This window comes from Syngnathoides biaculeatus, chromosome 2, assembly GCF_019802595.1.
Source record: "Syngnathoides biaculeatus isolate LvHL_M chromosome 2, ASM1980259v1, whole genome shotgun sequence".
NCBI classification, from domain to species: Eukaryota; Metazoa; Chordata; class Actinopteri; order Syngnathiformes; family Syngnathidae; genus Syngnathoides; species Syngnathoides biaculeatus.
This window is the reverse complement of record NC_084641.1, coordinates 38,222,144-38,247,323: the sequence shown is the minus strand read 5'-3', so window position 1 is coordinate 38,247,323 and position 25,180 is coordinate 38,222,144. Positions and strand designations below refer to the sequence as shown.

Genomic DNA, 25,180 nt, shown 5'->3' with positions numbered 1-25,180 from the left:
ATGGGTGGCTGTAAAAACGAGGCTTATACATCAGTGGCAAATCAATGTTTTTCTTTGACAGCATCAAAGTCAGAAAAAGGGCAAAAATTACAAATATTATTTTTCAGTTTTGGGCAACAGTGCAAGGCTCACTTTTTGTTGTCATTAGTGGTCCAGAAAGCATGTCAGCAGGCGTGTAGCTAAATCTAATTTCCAAATTATGAACAACAAGACTCCAGAGTCAATAATTTTATTCATGAACCATGACGCCTCCCCATATATATATATATATATATATATATATATATATATATATATATATATATATATATATATATATATACGTTGCATAAATAGTCTATATAGTCTACTTCCTTCTGTGATGTCAATAACAAATAAAAATAATATTAAACCGGACACATGATTATATTTAACAGGCTGTACAAAAATAAATAATGTTTAGATATTTTGTACAAAAGAGGAAAAACTGCACAAACACAATGCCTTCCCAGAAGGCAGGAGAGACTTACTTATGAAGTAGTAGCAGGAGACAAGTCCCTCTATAGGTCTTCTCATACAAACACACACACATCCATGCTCACACACAAATTCTTAGGTTTTCAAGATATGGCTATAAATAAAGGCTTTCATAGAGACAAAATTAGTGTAACAATGTGCGGATGGTTAAAATAAAAACAAAAGTGAAGTGCTACTGGTTTGTGATAAATAAATGTTGGGTGATAGTTCAGAATAAATCTAAATCTAAATTTCCATACCTGATGGGGTTACTAAGTAGAATATGAGCTATTTTTCACACACACACACATACACACACACACACACCACACACACACACACACACACACACACACCGACATGTCCATGCCACAATAATTTCCACAACCATTAAAGTCCGTCCAGCCCAGCTTAGACAAACGATATATATGTCTCAAATCTATGCATACTATCACACACAAACATACCATTGGAATTGTAAACAGCATGAACGTCTATATGCTCGTTGATGTCCCATTGCTGGACTCCAAAGATAGGTGGCAGACTTTGTTCCTCCAAGTTTGTGACACAGAAAATGTGTTTGTGGAATGTACGGATGCAGTCACTGACATGAGGAATTAATCAGTTTGGGAAATACAGGTCAGATTGTCCAAGAAATCCTTAGCAGGCAGCCCGATAGCACAGCTCCAAGAGCGGTCGTGGTCGGTCTTTGGAGTCACAGCTATCGTGGGTAAGCGTGTGGCCATCATAGCCAATGCAGCGGAGCTGGCGTTTTCGGAAACCTCTGCCACAGGTCTTTGAGCAGACAGACCATTCTCCAAGAAGCCAGGTGGGGCAAGGCTGAGAGGCACAGGAACGTGAGGCCAAAGGTCGCAGCTCCTCTGGGCAATCTTTGGATGGAAGGCCTTGGGCATCCAGACACACCACTTCTCTCTGTTGCACACCACCTCCACAGCTGTGAGAGCAGGGACCCCACTCCATCAGTGTCCACTCAGCGCCGCCCAACTCTCGAATGGCATTGATGGAATGCCGACGCCCTCCGTTAGTGTTAACAGAAGCAGCATTTTTTGGTCGGGGAGCAAAGTAGGTGTACTTCACTCTGGGCCTTGGGGCTTCCCCCACAGACAATACCTGAATAGTGAGAGACTCAGGGAGGGGGGAAAAGCTGCGGAGCCGTTCAAGACTGGCAGAAGAACCACTGTACCGCAGCAGTGCCCCTCGCAGAGTGATGTCAGACTCCATGGTCATTAGCTTATAATCACCATTCAACAGGTAAGTACCATCCTGTTGACGCACTGCCAAGTAACTGTTGTCATGGCGGCCATTGCCAGGGGTCCGCTGTTTTACGTCAAGATGGGTGGCACCTGCAGGGATTGTCACCACGTCTTGGTAGCCAGGCCTGGATCAAAAACAACAATCAGTCAATTCAGCCAAATGATGAAACTAATGTTTTCTGAGCAGAAGTTTTCTATTAGTCGTATTTTGATCGTGTGATTCCTCAATAGGGGTGTGGCTAAGAGGAGCCTATCCTAGCTGCCATTCACACTCACGTTTACCGTTTTGCTCAATTTAGAGTTTTCATGAATCTAGCATACATGAGAAAATCCACAAAAGGATGTGAGTACAATTTGCAAACTCTACATGAAGATATGTGGATCAGAGATCTGGACCCTGACACTATTTGTTATCTACCTGTCTTTATTAATAGTAATATAAAATATTAATAAGAGACTAATAATAATAATAAAGTGTCCTGGTAATTCACCTGGCACGCTCCAATGAGCCCGATACTTTCTTGCAGGTAGACCCATCCCCTCCACACACACCACATTTATCGTCGCGCTGGTTGGAACCAATAACTCGATCACATCCTGCTTTGACACACTGGCCTTGAACACAAACTGAGGTGGAATCAGGGCTGCAAGGTGTTCCATCCGCCACCTGGTGGCAGCAGACAAAAAGACTGAAGTTAAAGTCCAGCCTAGAAAAAGTTCTTTCAGAAAGGTATGACAAGAGGTAAAAAGTACATCAGTGGCCAACGGTAAACTAAGGGCCGGAAGACAACACCCGGTCATTGAGCTTGAATGTCAGCACAAAGATGATCAAGAGTTGTCAAAAGATTCAAATATATTCTGCCATTGTCTCTGTGCTATCCAATTCTTACCTTCGATTTGAGGACAAAGAAGTATCCTGTTCCCTTGGCCCTGCACACAAGCTTGCACCGGTCTTTAGGTGAAACTCCAGCATATTTGGGCACCCATTCAACACCCTCGCCTGATCCAAGAGACAGTTGGGCTGACATGTCATTGTGAGCCAGACACTGTTCCTCCCTGAATGACAAGCCTGAAGAATAAAGAGTAGACTCAGAGGTCGCATTTGTTTGCCATATCCCCCCATAACTGCACAGAGATGTTTTTAATAATTTTCACTTGAGTGACTATTTCTCTGAAACATCAATGCTGACTTACCGTTGGTGTCAGGGCAGGCCTCCGTATTACAAGAGCGATACTGGATCCTCTTGCCCTCACAGTACTTGCCTCCATTCTTCGGCAAAGGGTTATCACATGAACGGAAGGAGTATTGCACCCCTCCCCCACATGTCCGAGAGCAGTCACCCCAGGGACCCCACACTCCCCAGGCTCCATTGACAGGAATCTAGAAATGTTACATCAAGAGAGGTTGGGTTTCAACCTGATGAGGCATAAAACTACAATATGTTCCCGCTGAGTGGTTAGATGGAGTAAAGGTTCTACCTGATTTTTGGAAGCTTGGCTCTTTGTGAGACACTGGCCGGCCAGACAGTAGCGATCGTGCCCACAGGGGGTTCCATCGGCCCATGGAGAGTTCTTGGTCTGGCACACCAAGAAACCACTGGATGTTGTCACAGTACACCACAGAGCCGCACAAGTGGTGCTCAAATCAGGGCAATGTTGGGAGTTGTCGCCGAAAGTAAGGCGACACTGATGGTCTGCATCATAGACTGTCCCGGGAAGAGGCTGAGGGAGCGGTTGCGGCTTGGACGGCTTATCAAGCAGACACTGACCATGGCCATTGTCAAGAAAGGTGGTTACCATGAGCGCAGAACAAGGGGACCACGGCTGCTGCTGGTCAAGATTGGACAGGGTTGAGGCCATCATATGGGAGCCCCAGTGGGGGCCGTTCACCCCAGAGCACAGTTGGGCATCATCATGTGGCATGTTGAAGACGTGACCTGCAGAACAGTACAACAAAACAACAGTTTGTAGTGCACACAATCGATCATTCTCACACTCCAGAACACAGCCTTTTTCTACTCACCTAGTTCATGTGCCACAGTGAATGCAGCTTGCAGTCCATCATCTTCAATGATTGAGCAGCTTTTGTCTGGGTTACACACGGTACCTACATCAGCCATTCCAAGGGTGTCACACGAGTGGGCACCACACAGGTCCTAAATGACAAGATGAATGAGTTAAAACTCTACTCTACAATTCTTTTGTATTTTTTCTCATTTTCCCCTTCCAACCTACCGTCCTGGTGAAGAGCATAGCTGTGTCATAGTGCTCAGGGTGGCGGTCACTGGGGGGGTTGTGCTGCCGCTGCCACTGGCAGAAGTTGCGGAGGGTCATGGCAGCATTGGACGACACTTGAGGGCCTTTCTCTTCCTCGTAGACCACAAGCAGCTTTACCACAGCCAGGCTGATGGAGTTGTGGATGCTGGGGTGGTGATACAGGCGGGATGCTACGGCCATAATGGTGAGGAGGTAAGCCTTGAGGCCCGCACCGTGAAACTCAGCCATGGACTGGTCAGCCACCATCATAATCTCCAGGTAGCGAGGAGTGGAGACAAAACGCCTGGTCCTATGATGGGCTGGGGGAAAATCAAAAATATATTACAGCCCAACCATCCAGCCATCCATTTTCTGTACCACTTATCCTCACTCGGGTTGTGGGTGTACTGAAACCTATCAAACATATCTTTGGCCGAGAGGTGGGGTACAACTGCACGCACCAGCCAACTGTAGTATATTAGAGCTCGTGTCACTGATTCCTCTTGTAATTTTTAGTGAAGTTGTTCCTAATTACACTTTTTGTTGTGTGAAGAGATCAAATACAGTGTGCAACTGTGAAAAGTAGCAGCGGCAGCTAAATGTTTCAGGCAATAAAAAGGTAATTCTCTCTTTGCAAATTTTGATTTTATGGAACATATTCTGTTGTTAATCAGGACAGTGTGGTGGTCTCAGTTAGCATGCCTGCACCATCGTCAAAACATTGTTCCAATCAGAGCCAGGGTCTTCCTGTGTGGAGTTTGTATGTTCTCTCTGTGTGTGAGTTGTTTTTTTTCCCCCGGGGACAGCACTCCAACTACCTCCTACATTCCCAAAAGATGCAAGTTGGCTTAATTAGACTCAAAATTGTAGGGAAAAGCAACTGATAGGATATTGAGTTTCCAAGAAAGATGTCTACATATCTGCGTGTGTGTGTGTGTGTGTGTGTGTGTGTCTGTGTGTGTGTGGAAGAGGTAGGACGCCTTGACTCAGAGTCGTGGTCCCTCCTCCTCCTACTTTATTTTTTTTTCCAAATGAACTGTTCTGCTGGGAAATCTGAGATAGTTTGTAGGGGGAATTTTCTTAGACCAGACTGCCAGTTTCGCACCTTTCAGCCCCGCCTAGTCCCTCTTAAACCATTGGCTACTCTGCCTCCTATTTCACCTCTGAAATGTAGGTCCCCTGCCACCTCTCCGCCTCTCACCCACCCACAGCCCGCCGCCTCCTGGCACACGTTGGCAGGTAGATACACATATCTTCAATAAAACCGTTGTTGGATTGGAAGATGCTTTAAAACCTTAGTTTCATACATTACGAGTGTTGTTTTTTTTTGCACATAACCCTGTATTAACCCATTCAAAACACACTACAGTATCAACGATTTGTATCGACCTGGGGATGCAATGAAAGCGGCGTATAAATAAAGTTAACAGTTGAGTTTCTCGTAATAAATTTAAAAGCATTAGTATACACAGTACGTGTCACATTGCATTATATAGGTATACCATATACGTGTGTCTATGTACGAATGCATATATAAATATGTGGGTGTCTGTTTGTGTAAAAACCTTACCTTTAGAGTCTGAATTGGCGGCTTCACGTTGGGGCACATGGTCCAGATTCGCTGGCGCCCTCGCCTCGTCCTCATCGACCCCACACTTGGAGATCCCCTGAGCGACTGCTGTTCGAGCTCTCCGGCGGATGAGGTGGGCCTCATTCTCCTCATCCTTCACCTGATCGCCCACGTTGAGTGGTTTGATGAAGTACTCTTGGCCGAGAAAGTAAAATCCACCGGTCAGCCCGTGGCACAGGTTCAGCGCAGCAGCGGAGTGCTCTTCTCCGTTCACCGTGCCGGAGAAGTAACAAGCGGAATCGTCCGCGCTCTTGGGACCTTGGTTCAGTTCGGATTCGGGACTTCCCACAATGTGGAAGACGAACCCCGGGGACAAGAAGGTCTGATCGGACTCCAAGTGCAAGATGATCTCGTTACCAAAAACGTCCAGCCTGTACACCCTCGTCTCCGACAGCTTCTGCTTTTCTTCAGGGAAGAGAGTCCGCCCCGGTTCGGTGTCACTCGCCAGTCGGGCCGTTGAGTCTAGTCTGACAGGCACTACGGTGCTCTCTTCCCACGCGCTATGGGTCAAGCCGGTGCACAGACCGGCCATAAAACCAATAGAAACACAGACAAACCACATCATACAACTGGTTCCAACCAGCAGATGCAAACGATGCAAAAGTTGACGTGGGCGAAAATTAAGCCCTATCACTTCAGACTCAAAACGTCCGCAAAACTCTAAAAAGGACGAAAGTCCCAAAAGTCACACTGACAAAAAAGTTTATTTGACTCAACGTAAATAACCACTGGAACTCAGCAGTAAATCCAACAGGCTTTTGGCCCTTTCTGCGCCTCCAAAACCGAACAAATGTGAGCGCCCGCTTTTGTCTTTAAGGTGCAGCGTTGCTTTTTGGTCCAAGTGAGCCTCCAGACGGATTTGCTGCACATTGACTGGCACGCAGCAGTGTTGGACTTTATATAGGCCCCGGCCCGGGGGTTCCTCCCCTTTTGAGGGCACTTTGATCTGAGAGGGGGCAAGTCCCGTGCGCAAGCAAAACGCTTCACTTTGTCATCATTCAATCAATCATTGTAAAATAAACAAATCACTAAAAAAAACAACTGTGATTCGGGGGCTGTGGCTCGGATTTTTTCGTTTGTTTTTACCCCCTGTACAAATTGTGAAACTCCGAGCATTTGGAACTTTTTTAAATTAAGATGGGTGCTTTCCGAATCCTTATATGTCGAGAAGAGAAGCAGCAACAGGTCAGGAAAGCAAATGGTAACCATAGTCGATGTTGAGCTGCAGCCAGGCGGCGACCGAGCTCCGCTTGTCGGGGAGGGGGAGCAGAGAGGGGCCGCTGAGGTCTTAAGGTGGAACGCTTCTGAAGCGAGGGAGCTCTTGCTTCGGAACCTACACATGTTTAGCCCCCGTCCGTCGACTTCTTACCCCGCCCGCCCAGACTCTTCCTCCTCTCCACGGCGCACGAACAAAGTACTCTGGGGTTTCACTTAATCTCATTTCTTATTTCAACATTACTCGCTTCAATCAGCTCCCACAGAAACTACTATTTCGGATATAAAAAAACAACCGTTGTGACCACAAATATCACTAACGTAACTAAAAGCAGTGCACAGTTTTTTCCCTCCTTTATAGTCAATATAGTCGTCATTGGAAAACTACATGTGGCATGCCGAATCAGAGTAGTTTTTAAAAAGTCCACCTTAAAAATACCGCCCTAAAAATGTGATTGCAGTTCAGCAATGTCCACTAGATGTCACAAAGCAACTAAGAAAAACCCAAAGTTTGCATCCTGCAATCAGCAGTTTAGCCAAAAGATGACGTTGTTGTAGTACTTGACACAGAAAACAGAACGGCAAGAAGTAATAATTTTGTCTTCAGTCACTCCAAAATGGGCCTTTTGGAAACAAAGCTTTTTTTTTGCAGCTTTGTAATGTAACAAAGTGCAAATACTTCATTACTGTATTGAAGCAGAATTTTATCATACAATATATTGCAAAAGTATTGGCTCACCTGCCTTAATCTGAAGGCTTCAATATGACATCAATCGACCTTTTACAGCTAGAACAGGATTAATGTAATTGAAAAGGTTTTCCACAGGTGCGTGAAGGGAATTTTTTGAACACCCATCCACAACTGTATTTGAGAGGTCACACAGTGATGTTGGATGAGAAGCCCTGGCTCTCACTCTGCACTATTTCATCCCAAAGGTGTTCTATTGGGTTGAAGTCATAATTCTGTGCATGGCAGTCAAGTTCATCCACACCAAACACTCTCATCCATTCATATCTCTATGGACCATGCAACTTGTCATGTTGGAACTGGAAGAAGCCATCCCCAAACTGTTCCCACAAAATTGGGAGCAATGAATTGTCTTTAAGCTTTTCGTATGCGGAATCCTTTAGAGTTCACTGGAACTCAGGAGACGAAATATTCGGCAATTCAATGCTCCCATCTTTGTTCTTCCCTTTCTTTCCTTGTCCATGGCTTTGCACAAGTCCACAAAAACGACTCCCATAAAGATATGGATAAGAGAGTTTAGTGTGGATGAACTTGACTGGCTTGCTCAGAGTCCAGATGTCACTTAAGTTCATGTGGGTTGAGGCAGGTGAGTCATAACTTTCCACAGTACTTTATACGGTATCTTTATTGAGACTCTAAATTACCCCTTGGTATGATTGTGAGTGCGACTGTTGTCTGTCTCCATGTGCTTTCCAATTGGCTGGCAACCAGTTCAGAGTGAACCCCGCCTCCTGCTCGATTCCATTGGCTGTGGCACTCCGACGACTCTCGTGAGGATAAGCAGCTCAGAAAATATATGGATATACTTTGTTTATACTTTCGCTTCAAGACATTTCCATAATAAAGTGTGCCTGTATGCTTTCACTCTGACGCCGTGTGATTGAATGAGGACCATTTCAGGGTCATCATCCAATCACCACCTACTTGCAACCCTTGTGAACACAAGCAAGCCAGAACATGGATGAAAAAATTTTACTCTGATAAAATTCTGTTGTCTTGGCTACTTGTTAATACTCAATAAAATCTGGATAAATTGTTTGTTGACACAATGTAATACTTGAACCACTGACCACAAAGCGGAAGAATGTTACTACCTGGACTGATTTAGCAGGGATACCATAGAGCAGCGGTTTTCCACTGGTGGATCATCCTAGGCCCATTTTAGACAGGTTGCTGGCAGCAAGGAAAAAATACTTGTACTCATATCCTGATTCTTGTTCCAAAATAGTTCGGAATAACTTTCCCCACCAGCCAACTTGCAGATCTTTACCTATTTTACAACACTGAAGTAAACTAAATAAATTAAAATGTATAAACATTTTATAATCCAACCACTGATTAAAAAAATAACTACAAACACAACTACATTTAATATCACACAATGACTTTTGATACTTTTGATAAGTACAGCATTGAATGAACAACATTCAATAAAATGACTAACTCCCACCAAATTTACCTTCTGATACTTGGGTACTGCTTTCAGGTAGGAATAAATCAGACTGTTTTGTTCTATGAAGGGCAACAGGTGGCTAAACAAGTGAATTGTACCTTGTCCCATCTGACAGAAGAACATTTGCAAGTCACTATATGTAGCGTGCATAAACATAATAATAAATAAACCAAGGTATGTTTGCAGTTCTACAAGTTGTTTCACATTAACTCCAAATTGGATGATTTGCCATTGGCACTCCTGATAATGTCTCACGGCGCAATGTTTAGGGCACCATGTTGCCACAATTACCATCCATCCATCCATCCATCCATCCATCCATCCATCATCCATCCATCCATCTTCCAAGCTGCTTATCCTAACTAGGGTTTCAGGGGTGCTGGAGCCGATCCCATTTGTTATTGGCTCATATAACTCATATAGTTGTTCAGTTTTACTGCCAATCGCAGGACACAAAAAGACAGACAACAGTCACACTCACAATCAAACCTAGGGACAAGTTAGAGTGTCCAATTAACATTACATGTTTTTTTGGATGTGGGAGGAATCTGGAGTGCCTAGAGAAAACCCACGCAGACACGGGGAGAACATGCAAACTCCACACAAGTGGGGCCGGGATTTGAACCCCGGTCATGAGAACTGTGAGACCAATGCTCTACAGCTACTCAACTGTTCCACAAAAAATATACTCACATCAAAAACTGAAAAATTACAAATACAACATTGTTGTTTGTTGTGTGCCTGTATATTCATCTTTGCCATTTACTTTTCAAGTCCATTTCCCGTCCCTATGCAAAATTTCAGTACAGTACATGAAGGGGATACTTGGATGTAGAGTACATGGGAAAGGTAAATGATATTCTTTGGGTAAAAACTCTGAATTTTGTTATACAGTGTTTTGTGAAGTGTTTGCATTGCAAAACAACAACAAAAATGACATACAACAAGGCAATTAAATATAGATATTTTATGTACATGACACGACTAGAAAAGAAACACTAGAGTCTTACACTGAGGATTCTGCATAGTTCTATGTTAAATAGTAATCTGATACAAAATTACTGCAATAAATAAACCTCATCTCGTTGCTTTGTTATTCACACATAGTAGTTGTACAAACAATAAATTACAAGCTCAGTGCTGTTTTTGCTGTTCAGCGAAAGGGCTTTCCTCAAAGGAACACGGTGTGTTTCAGTGAGGTGTACAAATGTGTATATGGCTCTGCAATTTGCTTTGAATACTAACACATACATTGAAATCATCTATTGTCCAAGAAGCTTTACATTGAGTTGTTAAATTGCAAAGTGTAAAGCAGGATACACACATACTGACTTTGAAAATCTTTTTTTTTTTTTTTTTTTTTTACAATTTTAATAATGCCAGATGACGTGATGACATGATGACGAAAAAGAAAAGATCACCATGTGTCTCTAGCTGCCCTCCTTGTGTGTGGTGTAATTGAGAAAACCACCACAGCACACCACACATAGAACCATATCACTCTTCTTTCAGAGAAATCCAACAATCAGCCTTGCACTGATTTTTATTAGCAGTGGCTTCAAATGCTCATATTCAGCCTAATTATTGGCATGTGTGTACCCTGCTTGAAGGGAGTGCACACCAATGGAAATTTCCCAGTGTCTTGTCTTTGTTTGCATTTTTCTGTCACTTTCAATGCATGTAAGCAGACACACATACACATGCACACACATAGACACTTCAAAAATGAAGCAGAATAAGTGATCCGTCTCTAATGTCCATGAGAGTGAATCTTAAGGACAGTCATGGATGCTCCCCCCGCCCCTCCCCAACAGCTGACTTTGAAAGAACGCTGTTCTGTTCTTTAGAATCTGCAGGGGATTAGCGCAATCAACGCTCGTGTCGTAAGGAAGAAAATTCTTCTGAGTTACTGCAGAACAAATGAACTCAGAGAACCTGAGCAAGTCTCGACTTTAATAAACTTTTGTACTACAGTATATTACTGTGCATAACAGACCATAAAGCACCATTTAAACACCGAATGTCTGGGGTTCCCCATCCATTGTTGGTCAGCATCTGCCCCAATCCCTTGATAGCTGGACAATCAAAGCAATGACATAAACTGGAGGGCGAATGACGTATCTCTCCCTTATTTAGGAAGATATACAGTATGACTCAAAACACACACACAAACTGAAGACAAAAAGACGAGCAACATTTGGATGCTGAAACAAAGTTGAGTCAGTAACATGCAACACAAATCCTTGACTACAAAACAAACACGTTGTTGCTTAACTTGTGCTCTGCAAATCTGATTCTGAGACATTCTTCAAGCAGAGTCTCTGTGAGACTTGGTCCAACATTCACAGTCCTGATTAAGGTTTAAGGTCTTAAATTCATTGGTGACTAGTCCAACACGCAGCACTTGATCATTTTATTGGTCAACTTTTGTCGTCCTACAAAACCTATTCCCCCTCCTCCTGTCATTTCAACACTTTCTAACAAGACAGTGTTTAAAAGCAGAGGGACGAGAATTCAGCAAACATCCCTTGGACAGTTTGCCGCCATGGTCCTTACACTGGACTGTCCTGCTCTGCCAACCAGTGTCACAAGTCCTGGAGCAGATCATCCATGCTCCTGTCACCCATTGAGGCCCGTGGAGTGGTGTAGACAGACTGATAGCTGTTGTTGGCACAGGAACCAGGATAGTGGGAGTGGGGGAAGATGTAGTCAAGCTACTACTGGTGGTTCTCATTGTGACAGTTGTAGTGCCCTGCAAATGGGCCAAATTCAAATTGGGAACAAGCTGCTGCTGCTGGGTCGGCCGGCGGGGTGCGAAGAAGCTGTAACGAACATCCAGTGGCTTTTTAGCATCTGTGGCAAGGATCTGGACTACCAAAGCTTCTTGGAGGGCCCCAGGGCCCATGCTGTGGAGCCACTCATCCCTTTGACTCCAGCCACTGTAGTTAAGCAGAGAGCCGTTGAGCGGGATGAGGCTCTCGGAGGTGGAGATCATGAATTTGCCATTGAGGAGGTAGTCCCCATTGGGTCTCCGGAGAGCAAGGTAGGCGGTGAAACGGGTCTGGTCTTTTGCCTTGTGCTGACGAACCTTTATGTGCGTGGAGCCTACAGGGATCTTCACTACATCTGTGTAGCCCTTACTGTTGGTCGTGGTGAAAGTAAAGATTTGGTTAGCCAAGCAGGATGTGGAAATAACAATACTAACGATAGTCTTAGTGGTGATATAAACATAACCAACAGATAACTGTTGCTTTTTCATGCCTCTTTGGAAAATGTATATGAAACATTAGTGGTCAGCCGGCAGATATGCTTCTTCTGTTGACTTGAATGACTTTATACTGTACTGTAGTCACAAATCTGCTCTATAAAAACATGTACACGGACAGCACACTGTCCTTCCAGAGCACACGTAACATCACCCAGTCTGCATACTTTCACTTACAAAACATCAATCGGCTTCGTTCAACCCCCACCCCTCGCATTGCTGCTGTCCTTGCTCATAGCCTCGTCACTTCCCACTTGGATTACTGCAACTCTCGTCTGTTTGCTCTCCCCCACAAGTCACTACAAAAACTACAGCCTCTCCAGAACTCTCCAGGAGCAACCCCCTCCCCCCATCTCCACTCACCTCCTCACTCCAGCCCTGCAACATCTCCAATGGATCCCTGTCCAATACCGAATTCCAGTATAAAATACTGATCTGCACCTTCAAGACCATAAATGACCTCGCTCAGGTATACCCTGGTATATCTTGCTGATCTCCTTGCAGGATGCCATACCCACCCGCTGTCTCAGATTTTTGTCCTCCCTCCATCTCAATGTCATTTTTGCCCCCCACCCCCACACCCACAGACGCATACATCTTAGCAACTTAGCAACTCCTTACTATCTGACCTCTGAAACATAGACCCATTACCCGTCTTCAAATCCAAACCCAAGGCACACATATTTTGGACTGTATATTCACATTGATGTTTCCCATAACATTTGTCATTGTAATTGACGTTTTGTTATTTATATCGTTTATAGTTAGTCGTTTTAGTTAGTTTAGTTTGAATAGTTTGATTTCTTTTGAATTGTATGGTGATTTTGAGAGGCTCAAAATTTATGAATAAATAAAGCAGATCTTTTTTTGTCCTGAGTTTGGCAACAGAGTTTCCTTTGTTTTTACCTTTTCTTGGTGAAGTTGCCGACAACCCGTATGCATCCTGTGCTGTCACCTCCGCATATACCACACTTGTCAAACTGAAGCTTGGAGCCTATGATGCCATCACAGCCTGTTCGCACACACTTCCCCTTCACGCACACCGAGCTGCTGTAAGGACGACATTCGGTCCCGTCTATTACCTGAAAACAAAGAGTTTATTTAACCTAAAAATGCTGTTTCACTGAAATGTTTTTTTTTTTGCCAATAGCTCACCCTGTGCGAGAATACCACATAGTAGCCAGTTCCTTTCGCTCTGCAGGTGAGTTTGCACACGTCTTTAGGAAGAATCCCAGCATATTTGGGCACCCACTCAACAAATGTTTTTACGCCTTTAGGATCTGTCTGTGGGCCGTTTCGTAACGCACATTGCTCCTGTCGGAAACTCTTATCTAGAGGGAACGGTGGAAAGAAACATTTTGTAATGTATTGTTTTTACGTACATCCCATTCGAATGCATGATTCTGTACTCACTCAATGGTGGGCATGGGGCAACATTGCAAGACCGGAAGATGACTCTCTTCCCAGTGCAGTAACGCCCATTGTTCCGTGGTGGGGGGTTGTTGCATAGCCGCTGGGCGAATTCGACTCCACCACCACACGTTCGAGTGCAAGACCCCCAAGACCCCCAGGAGCTCCAGCTGCCATGGTTTGATGACTGGAGCACAGTGGAGAAAGGGAAGGGTCAGTCACATCAAGATTTTATGCTTCCCAAGAAAGCAGAAAGTTTGAAATGCGGTCTCTGCCTACCGAGTAATGTCTCTTACGGGTTTTGTCCACACACTTCCCCTGCAGGCAGATTCGCCCCTTTCCGCAGGGTGTTCCTTCCACAGCTGGCAACTTCTTGGTCAGACACACCATCTGTCCCTGGCGAATAACTGCACACCACAGCCGGGCGCACACGTCCATACCAGGGCATACGGTGTATTCTGGCCCAAAAGCCAGCCGGCACTGGCGTACGGCATCATAGCTCTGCCCCGGGAGCTCTTCGGGACCCAATAGAGGTTGACGGGGGGTGTCGAGAAGACACTCGGCTGCAACAGGGACAGTGGCAAGTATAAGATGATGTTGGCGGTTCATTACTTTACTTTTCTTTTCACAATATCTTCACACTATATTTTATAGCCATGGTGAAGAAGGTTACATACAGTATGATCTTTGACTGTGCCGCAAATACATTCTTTGCTCAGTGATAGATACTGTGGAAGTACATGAAAGAAAATGCTTAAAAAACCTCACCATTGCCATCGTCAAAGAAGTCTGTGATGGTGGCCGACGTACAGCGGCTCCAAGGTTTGGATGCATCAATTGAGGTGAGGATGGAGGACATCAACCTCTTGTCGCTGTTCACGCCAAAACGCTCTTCACAGAATTTGGAGTCGTCATGGGACAAACCGAGCAAATGGCCTGAGGCAGCCGAGGGAAGGAATTGAAATGTTACGTACGGTCAATGTAGGTGAGAAATGATGCCGCAGGTTTGCACATGCAACAAGAATGAGAAAAGAAAACACAGGTAATCAACAACCACAGATGTGCTGACAGATGAGCCAGCCCAAACTTGTCTGTATCTCTGTTTGTCTTAACGAGTGTATCCATGCTTACCGATCTCGTGCGCCACTGTGAATGCAGCGTGAAGCCCATCATCCTCAATGACAGCACAGCTTCTTTCAGGTGAGCAGATAGTGCCAACGTCTGCCATTCCCAGAGTGTCACAGGAGTGATGGCCGCAGAGGTCCTGCACAGATGTAATCCAGTGATTTGAAAGCAATTCAAGGACTTGATATTTATTGTCCCTTTAATGTATCTTTTATCATCATTTGCCAAACCCACAGTAATTACATGACATTGGTTCTCACAACCATGCAGACGAGGCCTCAGGCTGTCTTGCTACTGTTTGCCGAATGCAGTTATCAATTGATCAACTCTCCCATTATGTCAGAGAGCAGATGGCACGTGTGAACACAAACATCTCTGCATGTGAAGAAAAAAAAAAGTGGGTCTTCCCGTGAAAAAAACAAACCATCACGGGAAGTTGTTGTGACGGGCCTGCTAGGCTCTACGGGAAGGCTGTTTACCTGTTCCGGGTGGACCAGTTAGGAACAAATTGCCTTGTGTTATGCTCTCACACGCCCATGAATGGGTGGGACCACTGCGGGCGCACACACGCACACACACAGACATGCACACGCACGCACACGCACACGCACACGCGTTCATCACCCCTGCTCATGCGAATAAATACAGTACAGGTGCTTACATGAAACAAACAGGATAAACTTGCACATTTCAGCAAGAAAGTGTGTTTTCCAGTTAACTGCTGAATACACACATGTCCAATGAGGGGAAACTTATACCCACTGAGTGCTTTCTCCAGTCTTTCTGTGCAGACAAGGACAATGTTTGTTTTGAATTGAACAGTGGGAGTGTATAGAAAGTTTGCTACACTCTTTCACCCCATAACCTTTGTATATTTCTTCACTGAAACCATCCAAGACGATGCTGTGAAAGCTTGTGTTTTTACAGCAAAGCATGACTCAAAAGAAGAAAAATAGAAACGTTGCTTGTTTTTACTCCCAATGTTATTTTGCCTTTCAAAACAGATCAGGGAGGGGGAGGGAGAAATGATGGTCATAAAAGAGAAGCAAATCAAAGGAAATTGACCATTGGAATGAGGATGGAGCCACGCCAGAAATTAAAGAGGAGAACTGGGGCGGGGGATAAAGTCACGGAGCTTTTGGCACAAATAACAGGCGAACAGGTGGAAGCGTGGATTCTTAAAATCAAGCGACAATCTGGGGGTTGTGTGCCAACATATGATACCATGACTGGTCTTAACCATGATTTGAGTTAAACAAGCAGCCAATCAGACACACCTTTAGAGTCTGAGCAACCTACTTTAGCTTACACTAAAACACTCCACATCTGATCTAATGACTACATCAACCCTAGAAAAAAAATCAATAGAGTGGAGACCCTGGCTAAAGCTGAATTTAAATCTTTTAGGTCCGCACACCAAATTACTTCTTATTTAAATGTATTGGAATTCATTGTGGCGAAGTAGGTTTCCTTTGCCATCAGTAACCATTAACCACTTCACTGAACTATTTACTATATATTAACGTGGGTGAGATGGTGCATGAATGGTTAGCACGTCTGCCTCACCGTTCTGAGGACTGGGGTTCAAATCCCAGCCTTGCCTGTGTGAAGTTTGCATGTTCTCTCCGTGCCAGTCTGGGTTTCCTCCTACATCTCAAAAACATGCATGCAGGTGTGAATTTCAGAATGGCTGTTTGTTTCTATGTGACCTGTGATTGGCTGGCAACAAGTTCAGGTCGTATCCCGCCTCATGCCCAAAGATAGCTGGGATATGCCTCCAGTATGTCTGCAACCCTTGTGAGACTTAGCGTCTTAGATAATGGATGGATGGATATAAGGATGAGCTTGGTTATGGAGACTATATGATCTTTTGAAAGAATAGTAGTGGGAAAAAAATCACTGATGCATCACCGTGAGCTGAGGGGGAGTCCTATGTGGTGTACCTGCTGTCCAAGGTCGAGACTTTGGGCTCCAGGGACTGTGTGCAGGTTGTCAACAGATGCCAGAAGAAGGATAATGTGTGAAATATCAAGAACAGCTAAAACAAATACAGCGAGAGCTGGGAAATGTACACCGTGGTGTAGACAAAAACTTATGAAGGTAGTGGGGTGAGGGTATGACAACTGGACAGAAAAGGGAGGGTTTGCGGCCGCACGTGTAAATTCCATGAAAAAGGTTAAATTACATAACTATCCAGTCAAAGTCAGCAGATCCATTTACAGATCGGTATGCGCCCTGGGCATCCCATAACACAGCCATTTGGCATTCACTGGCACGCCACGGTTGATCCCAATTACTGCACGTCCTAAATTTAGTGGTCTTTGAAGTCAAGACATTTTCATTGTGGTTGGAGCGTTGGCAACTGGGGTCACATTGACCTCAGTTGAGGGGTGGCATCACACAGCAGTGGTCTGTTACAACTTCTCAGCCACAATGGCCACAGTTGTTCTGCTCAGCAGGGTTTGCACTCACTGATGTGATCGTCATCTATCCAGTTTCATTCTAATTAGCGAGGCCAGGCAGTTGAAGCCTTTCCCAGCTGACCCACAACTGGTCACTGGATAATCACAGCGTACAAATAAACAGCCAGTTGCAAACATATTCACACAATTTAGACTGCTCAATGAGCCTAACGTCCATGTTTTTAAAATGCAGAGAATGTGCAAATTATCCTCAGGTAGGGCGGAGCTCAGATTAAACAGAAATCTTTGAACTGCGAGGCTGATGTATCAATGCCTAATGCACTCTCCTGATTCCTGATATGATATTATTGTATTTGTTCCACATGTGAACTCAGCCTCTATTTTTGACAAAGTCATTGAAAAAACTCAATTGAAAATATATGCTTTCACACTGCTGCCAAAATTGAAAGGACAATGAAATGGCCAGAGAGGGATTATGGAGAAATAGTTCAAATACTGCTGTCTCAGACGCGGAATTTGTTTGATCTCTTTTTTCACTCCCGATGCAGCTGCGTACAAGACAGCTGACCCAAATACAGTTCATTCCTGGCAGTGCTCTTTCAAGGGAAATTGTAACCTTGTGCTTGCGCATTCCTCTTCCACTCACTGCTTTCCTGCAGCGTTTAGATCTGCAGGTTTGCCCATCATGTTGATTGACAGGTTCAACTGACAGCAATTTTCATCCTCAGTCACAGCCAAGAATCCTGACGATTGGGCTTTTAGAGCCAACGAGGTCAGGGGTCAGCATTAAAGCGAACTGGTGGCAGCTTTTATGGGCTTATTAAGAGCGTGACCCAAAAATGGGGTCATGAAAGAGGAGCCATTACACTAATTTGTCTGAAAGACATGCAGACGATAATAACATAACATAACAGTTTCCTGAGTTTCAGAGGAGGAAAGGGTTCATATGCTTCTTTGGGTTTAGTAATAAAGAATGTGAAAAGGTTCTAGTGAAGTGTGTACACTATTAAATGTTTGGAAACGATTTTACATCCATACATGGGCCAGACTGACCAATGAGGTAAATCCAATGTTTTGGCATTGTAATCTATTTCGGAAGGATAAAAGAGCAAATCCTCAAGGTGTATTAGCGTCACATTGAAAAGAAAAAGAACATAATCATCTTACAAAACACACCATTTTGGAAAAAAAGTTGCATATTTTCCAGATGAAAGTGTAGAGAAAAATATAGATAAGAGATGCACAATCTTTTGTCCTTACATCGTCATTGCAATGCACGTAACATCCGCAATAGAGTAATTTAAGACACAGAGATTCAACTGTAAAGTTAAAAGTGACCAGAAGAGGAACGTGTTTGGACATGGCCAAAAGATTCAAAGAAATTAGCAGATTGTACTTCTGATTATGCACCTTAGAATGAATCTACAGAAGAATTTGTAATCCATCCATTTTCTGAGCCGATCTTATTCTCACAACGGTGGCGAGAGTGCTGGAGCCTAACGCAGCGATCTTCGGGCTGGAGGCGAGGAACACCCTGAACTGGATGCCACCCAATCGCAGGACACGTAGAGACAGACAACAATCAATCTCACCTAAGGGGCATTTTAGACTGTCCAATTAATGTTCCATGTTTTGTGAGAGAAAACCGGAGTCTCGGGAGAAAACCCTCGCAGGCACGGGGAAAACATGCAAACTCCACACAGGAGGGGCTGGGATTCAAGCGTTGGCCCTGAGAACTGTACATAAATGGGATTACAAGGAAAATTATTATTTGCATCAGAAAGCTTTTTTTTAAAACAATGTGCTGTGATAATATGGAATTGATTTTGTTTTGCAATATAAGAACAGAGATATGACTTTGTTAATGTAGTCAACCAGTGCTTCAATGAATGCAAATGTCCTTTCACCATAGTTCCTTTTGTACTGTTTTGTGTGCTTTTTTTTTTTTTTGCACATTAAGGACAAATGCCCTGTTTTTGTTTTAATTCTTCATTTTAAAAAGCACTATTGAAGCAATAGGTTTTCCTCATATTTTTGATCTTGTAGGGTGAAAGCAATGGGAAAACGAAATGGCATTTTTCTGAAGGTAATATTTGGACCGGTGACCTTAGTTCAACAATTTGAATAATTAACTTTGAACTGAACTACTTCAGTTTTGGAATGATGAACTGGACTTTGTAGTAGTTTTAAGTAGATTGTGTTAAAAATAAACTTTCCCAACACTGATCCTGTATAATTCACTTTGTAAAATGTATTGCGAAGAGTCACTGATGCTGTCGTGCTACACACTCCTCACTTACAGTATATGCGGGCAGTGTCGCATCACTTCCTGCTCAGTGATGGGTCTTGATATGTGCCCGCTGAATGACTGGAACACCAGTTGAATGTGCAGTCTGGCTTTTGGCCGATGTTAGCTGTGATAGGCTCCGGCGCTCCCATGACCCATGTGAGGATAAGCGACTTGGACAATGGAAGGATAGATGAACAGGTATTGCAGGTTTAAGGAAAAAAAATCTCAATATTTTTTTCCAATACTATAAGAAAAAACACACACATATATATTTATACATATGTATACAGTGTATATATATATATATATATATATATATATATATATATACACACACACACACACACACACACACACACACACACACACACACACACATATACCGCTTATCCTCACAAGGGTTGCGGGAGTGCTGGAGCCTATCCTAGCTGTCAATGGGCAGCAAGCAGGGTACACCCTGGACTGGTTGCCAGCCAATCACAGGGCACATGGAGACAGACAACAGTCACACTCACAATCACACCTAGGGGCAATTTCTATTCTCCATTAATGCATGTTTTTTGGGATGTGGGAGGAAACTGGATTGACAGCAGTTGATGACAGAAACATTGTGAGAGCTGTGAAGAAACAGCCAAAGACTACAGTCAGTGACATTACTGGCAATCTCCACAGGGCAGGGGTGAAGGTATCACAATCTATGGTTCGAAAAAGACTTTGAGAGAAGTTTACAGGCTGTACCATAAGATACATACCACTCATGATAAAAAAAGAATCAGAAGACCAGATTGGATTTAGCAAAGAAGTACAGGGATGAGCCCCAAAAGTTTTGGAACAAAGTTTTCTGAACTCAGGAGACCAAGATTAACCTCAACCAAAGTGATGTACTCCAATGTATGGGGAAAGAAAGTTTAAAGTTTTTGTTTTGTTGTCATTGCATATAAAAACAACAAAATTGCACAGGACCTAAAGGATCTGCTTAAGGTTCTCCAGAAACACACAAAAGCTCATCCTTGTAGTAATGTTATGACTTGAGGTTGCATGGCTGTTTCTGGAATGGAATGGAATGGCTTGGCTTGATGCAGTTTTTGCAATTAAGGGTTATGCCATTGTTATTCACTTTCATTCCTTCATCTTCAATTCTGCAGATGTTTTTTGTAAATGTCCATGTCAACCTGCCAACCCACATATCCTCACGAGGATTGTGGGATTGCTGGAGGCTAGCCCATATAACTTTGAGCAAAAGACGGACTACACCCTGATCTGGTTGCTAGTTAGTCGCAGACCACAAATCAACGCCATCATTAAGTGGGAATTGATCCCACACTGCCCACACCAAAGCCAAGAAAGTGTACCACTACACTATCAGTGACTTCATCTTTAATAATGTCTTTTCCAAAATTTTTGACACCTTAAAAATAGGAAGCTTCAAGAAAAGGTGCACTGTCCCAAGTTGTGTCACACATCTAGACATAAATACCATGAAATAAAAACTGGAATATGAACCTTTTATCATATTTGTCTTTTTGTCTTTTGATCTGAAACCCAAATGCCTGCAGTATACAAAAAAGCAAATAAATGAACAAAAAAAAAGGTTTTCACCAATTATATATATATATATATATATATATATATATATATATATATACATCCATTTTCTTAGCCGCTTATCCTCATGAGGGTCGCAGGATTACTGGAGTCTATCCCAGCTGTCAACAGGCAGGAGGCAGGGTAAACCCTGAACTGGTTGCCAGCTAATCGCAGGGCACATCGAGTCAAACAGCTGCACTCGCAATCACACTGAATGGGCAATTTAGAGTGTCCAATTAATTTTGCATGTTTTTGGGATGTGGGAAGAAACCAGAGTGCCCGGAAAAAACTATCGCAGGCATGGGGAGAACATGTAAGCCCCATACAGGCGAGGCCGGGATTGTTTGTTTCCTGTGTAAGGATGAGCAATGTCGAGGGAGCTTCTGGACAAGTTCTACTTTCCTATTTTCACAGGAAACAGTGAGAATGTTGGACAAGGTTTTGGCTCCCAAGGCAGTGGAATTCTAATGAACATGCCGTCGCTGGCTGACTGGACAACATCAGGGGGCTTAATACTTTATGGCATTTGGACTTGTATGATAAAATGAAGTTGTACGTTATTGCTATTGCAATTCGAGGGAACATTGGCTGATGTAGTCACCTCCTGTTGGAAGTTGAAACCCAAATCTGTGTTGCTCTTTCTGCAGAAGAATCAGTTCCACACAGATCATGATAATAATCTAATGATGATCAGCGATTCATTTAATTCAGAAAATGATAGCTTTAATATAAAAAATAAAATAAAATCTCAAAAACTTACGTTTTTCTCGAAAAAATACAATTCTATTGTTGTTCATTCTCATGGTATATTTTCATTTATTTTCAGAGTTGCTCTAATAATACTTATACAAAGGCCATCATGTTTGTTTTGAATTCTCATCTGGCTTGATTCTTTGCTCTTAACCCCAGAAGTTGCCTTTGAGGCATAATTTCATTTTTTTTTCATGCCACCTGAAGGCACCAGTCTTCTCTGAGAGCTTGCCCAAACAGGTGGAGTCTCAACGTTTGTAGGTGGTTGGCACGCAGGGACTGGGGACTCTGTGGCAATGAATGACATCACCAACCCAAGACGTGTACCGTTTGGATATCCAAAGTAATACACACTCACAGCTCCGGATGCTTGCTTCAAAAGCAGAAAATTTTGGCTGTGGTTCAGGCAGCAGGGAAGGAGGAAGGTTGAAATAAAACAGGGAGAAGCTGGGTGAAAGAAAGGCTAAATTAGTGTGGTCTCCGTACAGCCTGTTTGTTTTTCTGACTGCCTCGGCTGACATGCTGAAAAGTAACCAGGAAAAAAAAAGCAGACTGGAGAGATGGGAGGATAAAACAAGTCAGGGAGAGACTACCTTATTAAGTTGCAATGGATTTTTTTCAATATTTTTTTTTTTTATTGCATCCTGCGACTAATTTCAAAATTCCTGGGAAGAAGTGGCCTGCAAAATGCGAGCAAAGGACTCAGGTCCCAGCCTCTGAGGCTTGAAGGCTGTCAGGGGCCTGCGAGGGTGAGCTGGAGACAGAAGAGACTGCCTAGAAAAACAGCAGCCAGGGAAATGCAGTTTTTACGACTGGTTTCCAGATGCTCCACGTGTTAAGCGCAACAAATAAATTGAATAAATAAATATCCGACATAGCCAACAGTACAACTCGCCTTGGTCTCCGTGTCTGTGGCACTTAAATGAACTGTATGTCATCCCATTGCTTGCCATCCAAATCAAAACAAGCGACGGCGTCACTCGGTTGCCTTGGCATCGCACCTGGGCGCTAAACTGCCATGCGGAGAAGGAGGACAAGCGGCCCGGCGCCGCGGGAAAGGAAGGAAGGAAGTTTGTTTACCTGCCGAGTGAAGAGGATGGCGGCGTCGTGGTGGTGGTGGTGGTGGTCGTCTAGCGGATTTTGCTGGTTCTGCCACTTGCAAAAGCTCTTGAGAGTGGCCGCCGCGTTCTTGGACACTTCGAGCCCTTTGTCTTTATCGGTGACCACGGTTACTTTGACCACAGACAGCCGGATGGGGTTCTCGATGCTGGCGTGCCCGTACAGTTTGGACGCAATAGTGGCAACCGTGAGGAGATAGTGGTTTAAGTCCTTGCCGTACTTCTTAGTCATAGTCTCGTCCGCGACCAAAAGCAGCTCGACGTGTCTCGCGCGGGAGACCGACCTCTTGCGCCGCATGTGGTAGTCCGCAGCTGCACTTCCAAGGAAGCGGCTCCACCATCCCCGCCCGTGCGCGCCCGGGCCATTCACGTACAGCCTCCGTCTGTCCGGCCTCGTTGCCCCCCCGCGCCTTTTGCGCCGACTCTTCCCAGCCGCGTGCCTGCGCCCTCTGCGTCCGTCGCGCGTCCCACAGCTCTTGTGACCGTCGCGCGCAGCTTCAAAAACGAAGTTCTCACGCATAAACACGTGGAGGGCGTCTTCGGCGTCCTTGTCCTGCAGAGCGCGCGCGTCGTGCTCGTGTCCCTTGGCGCGGACGATGGGCGTAACGGTGTACCGCACGCCGTGCACTGCGAAGAAGCCTTCCAGACCTCCGCCGCAGAGGTTCAAGACGGCCAAGGACTCCGGGTTGGTGTTGACCGTCCCGCGGTAAATGCAGTCCCTCTGCAAAGACTCGGAGCTGCTACCCATCATAGCGGAGACGTACTTTGGGCTGAAGTGATGCGAGAGAACTGACTCATCGCGTTCCATGTCTAGCTGAAAGCGACTCCCATCCAAGTAGACGAGGTATCCAGCCCTCCCGCCTCCGTTGTAAATCCGGTCAACGGTCCGAACGACCCCATCCGTCCTCCTGGCTGCTGCGACCTGCGAACCGTTCGCAGGTGGGAGATAGAAACCCTGGAAAATGGAGACAGCGGCGGCACCGGGCTCCAATTCCAGCAGCACACAGAACAACAGAATACGGAACCAAAGCACGCCACCGGCCGCAGCACCAAAGAGCTTCGCCATGGTTCATTCCACGCAGTCCAGCATTTACACGCTATACTCCGTCTGAATCCCAAACCAACGAAGCCCGGACGAGCTGCGGAGGCAGCTTATTTGTTGGACCAAAAAGCGCATCCTTCCATGTCCTGTTAAAGAGCGGCGACAAAAGCATTGAGAGGAGCAAGGATGGCAGGGAAAAGCCGAGTGCAGACAAACTGTGTGCAGGCTGGGCTGAACTTGGAGAACAAAATCACAAAGTTAGCGCTTAATAGGACCCGGCGCGGAAAAGTCCTGCCCCCTTTACGCTCCATCACCACTCCTCTACTCCACCCCCTTCGCTCTCTTTTCTTCAAAACAGGCAAGGAAAAAAAAAACTCGCTCTGGTCGACTCGAAGTCCACAGCAGCCAAACAGACATCCTCCACATTACATGACAAATTGCTAAGCGATGAATACATGTTTGCACCATCTGTTTTAGGGTGGTAATCGCATCGCTAAACACAGAGCAAAAGAGACGCCTCTCAACACTTGAACTCAACTCAACAAAAATGTCCCTGATATTTTTAGCCTTATGCGGTTGGACAATTTGAATAATTCAGCTTCTTCTAAGTGGATTATGTGGTGAGTTTCAGAAAACTAGACAGAGATAGATAATTTATGGTTGTTCCAGGAATTTAAAAAAAAAAAAAAAGTTGTTGTTCCCGCGCCAGATGTTAGTGGCGCATGCCCAGGTCAGAGAGGAAAGAGAGACCAAAGCAGTCGGTGGTGACTAAACAGGTGTGTCTTGGTGTGTGACGGTGGATGAGGGAAATGGATGTGTTGTGCTCAAACAGCATTGACCACATTCTTCATGCCTCACCAAAACGGAGAGTGGTCTTTCTTAGGCATCTTAAAGGAGAAAGAATTCACCCCCCCCCCCAATTTAATGCAGTCAAAAAGTGAATTTCACGTTAGACGTCTCCTTTCAAGGATCTGTGGCACTGCTCATTTGCTGAGTCACCAATGGAAGTTTGCACCCTAAAGAGGGAGGCCCCCCTGGGCGCATCACAGCCTGGAGTGGCCATATTAGGTTACCAGTGTGTTGTCAAGTGATGAGAGCC

General features: G+C 44.6%; 2 protein-coding genes across 3 annotated transcripts; both read right to left on the bottom strand.

The window, feature by feature from the left end:
* Positions 1-329: 329 nt before the first annotated feature.
* Positions 330-6,507, bottom strand: adamts1 (ADAM metallopeptidase with thrombospondin type 1 motif, 1). 2 transcript variants are annotated; one of them, XM_061803303.1, is made up of 9 exons: positions 5,596-6,507; positions 4,005-4,345; positions 3,793-3,925; positions 3,567-3,706; positions 3,249-3,347; positions 2,964-3,150; positions 2,660-2,838; positions 2,261-2,436; positions 330-1,894 (listed from the first exon to the last, which is right to left on the bottom strand). In XM_061803303.1, the coding sequence occupies exons 1-9, from the start codon at positions 6,218-6,220 to the stop codon at positions 1,156-1,158; spliced, it is 2,619 nt and encodes an 872-aa protein (XP_061659287.1). In that variant the 5' UTR covers positions 6,221-6,507; the 3' UTR covers positions 330-1,155. The 2 variants fall into 2 exon arrangements, with proteins under 2 accessions (XP_061659287.1, XP_061659278.1); XM_061803294.1 differs by having other exon boundaries at positions 3,249-3,706.
* Positions 6,508-9,597: 3,090 nt separating this feature from the next.
* LOC133491733 (A disintegrin and metalloproteinase with thrombospondin motifs 5) lies at positions 9,598-24,410 on the bottom strand. The gene is made up of 8 exons (XM_061803282.1): positions 23,002-24,410; positions 14,878-15,010; positions 14,515-14,682; positions 14,026-14,309; positions 13,750-13,933; positions 13,492-13,667; positions 13,243-13,418; positions 9,598-12,211 (listed from the first exon to the last, which is right to left on the bottom strand). Exons 1-8 carry the CDS (start codon positions 24,103-24,105, stop codon positions 11,539-11,541), a joined length of 2,898 nt encoding a protein of 965 aa, XP_061659266.1. The 5' UTR covers positions 24,106-24,410; the 3' UTR covers positions 9,598-11,538.
* Positions 24,411-25,180: the final 770 nt, after the last annotated feature.

Coding starts and splice junctions, on each gene's coding strand:
- adamts1 (XM_061803294.1), bottom strand. CDS start 6,220: ATGATGTGGTTTGTCTGTGTTTCTATTGGTTTTATGGCCGGTCTGTGC. Junction 3,707..3,792: donor CACTGTGGCACATGAACTAG/GTGAGTAGAAAA, acceptor ACTGTTCTGCAG/GTCACGTCTTCAACATGCCA. Junction 1,895..2,260: donor GGCTCATTGGAGCGTGCCAG/GTGAATTACCAG, acceptor TTTTTGATCCAG/GCCTGGCTACCAAGACGTGG.
- LOC133491733 (XM_061803282.1), bottom strand. CDS start 24,105: ATGGCGAAGCTCTTTGGTGCTGCGGCCGGTGGCGTGCTTTGGTTCCGT. Junction 14,683..14,877: donor CACAGTGGCGCACGAGATCG/GTAAGCATGGAT, acceptor CGGCTGCCTCAG/GCCATTTGCTCGGTTTGTCC. Junction 12,212..13,242: donor GGCAACTTCACCAAGAAAAG/GTAAAAACAAAG, acceptor CACGACCAACAG/TAAGGGCTACACAGATGTAG.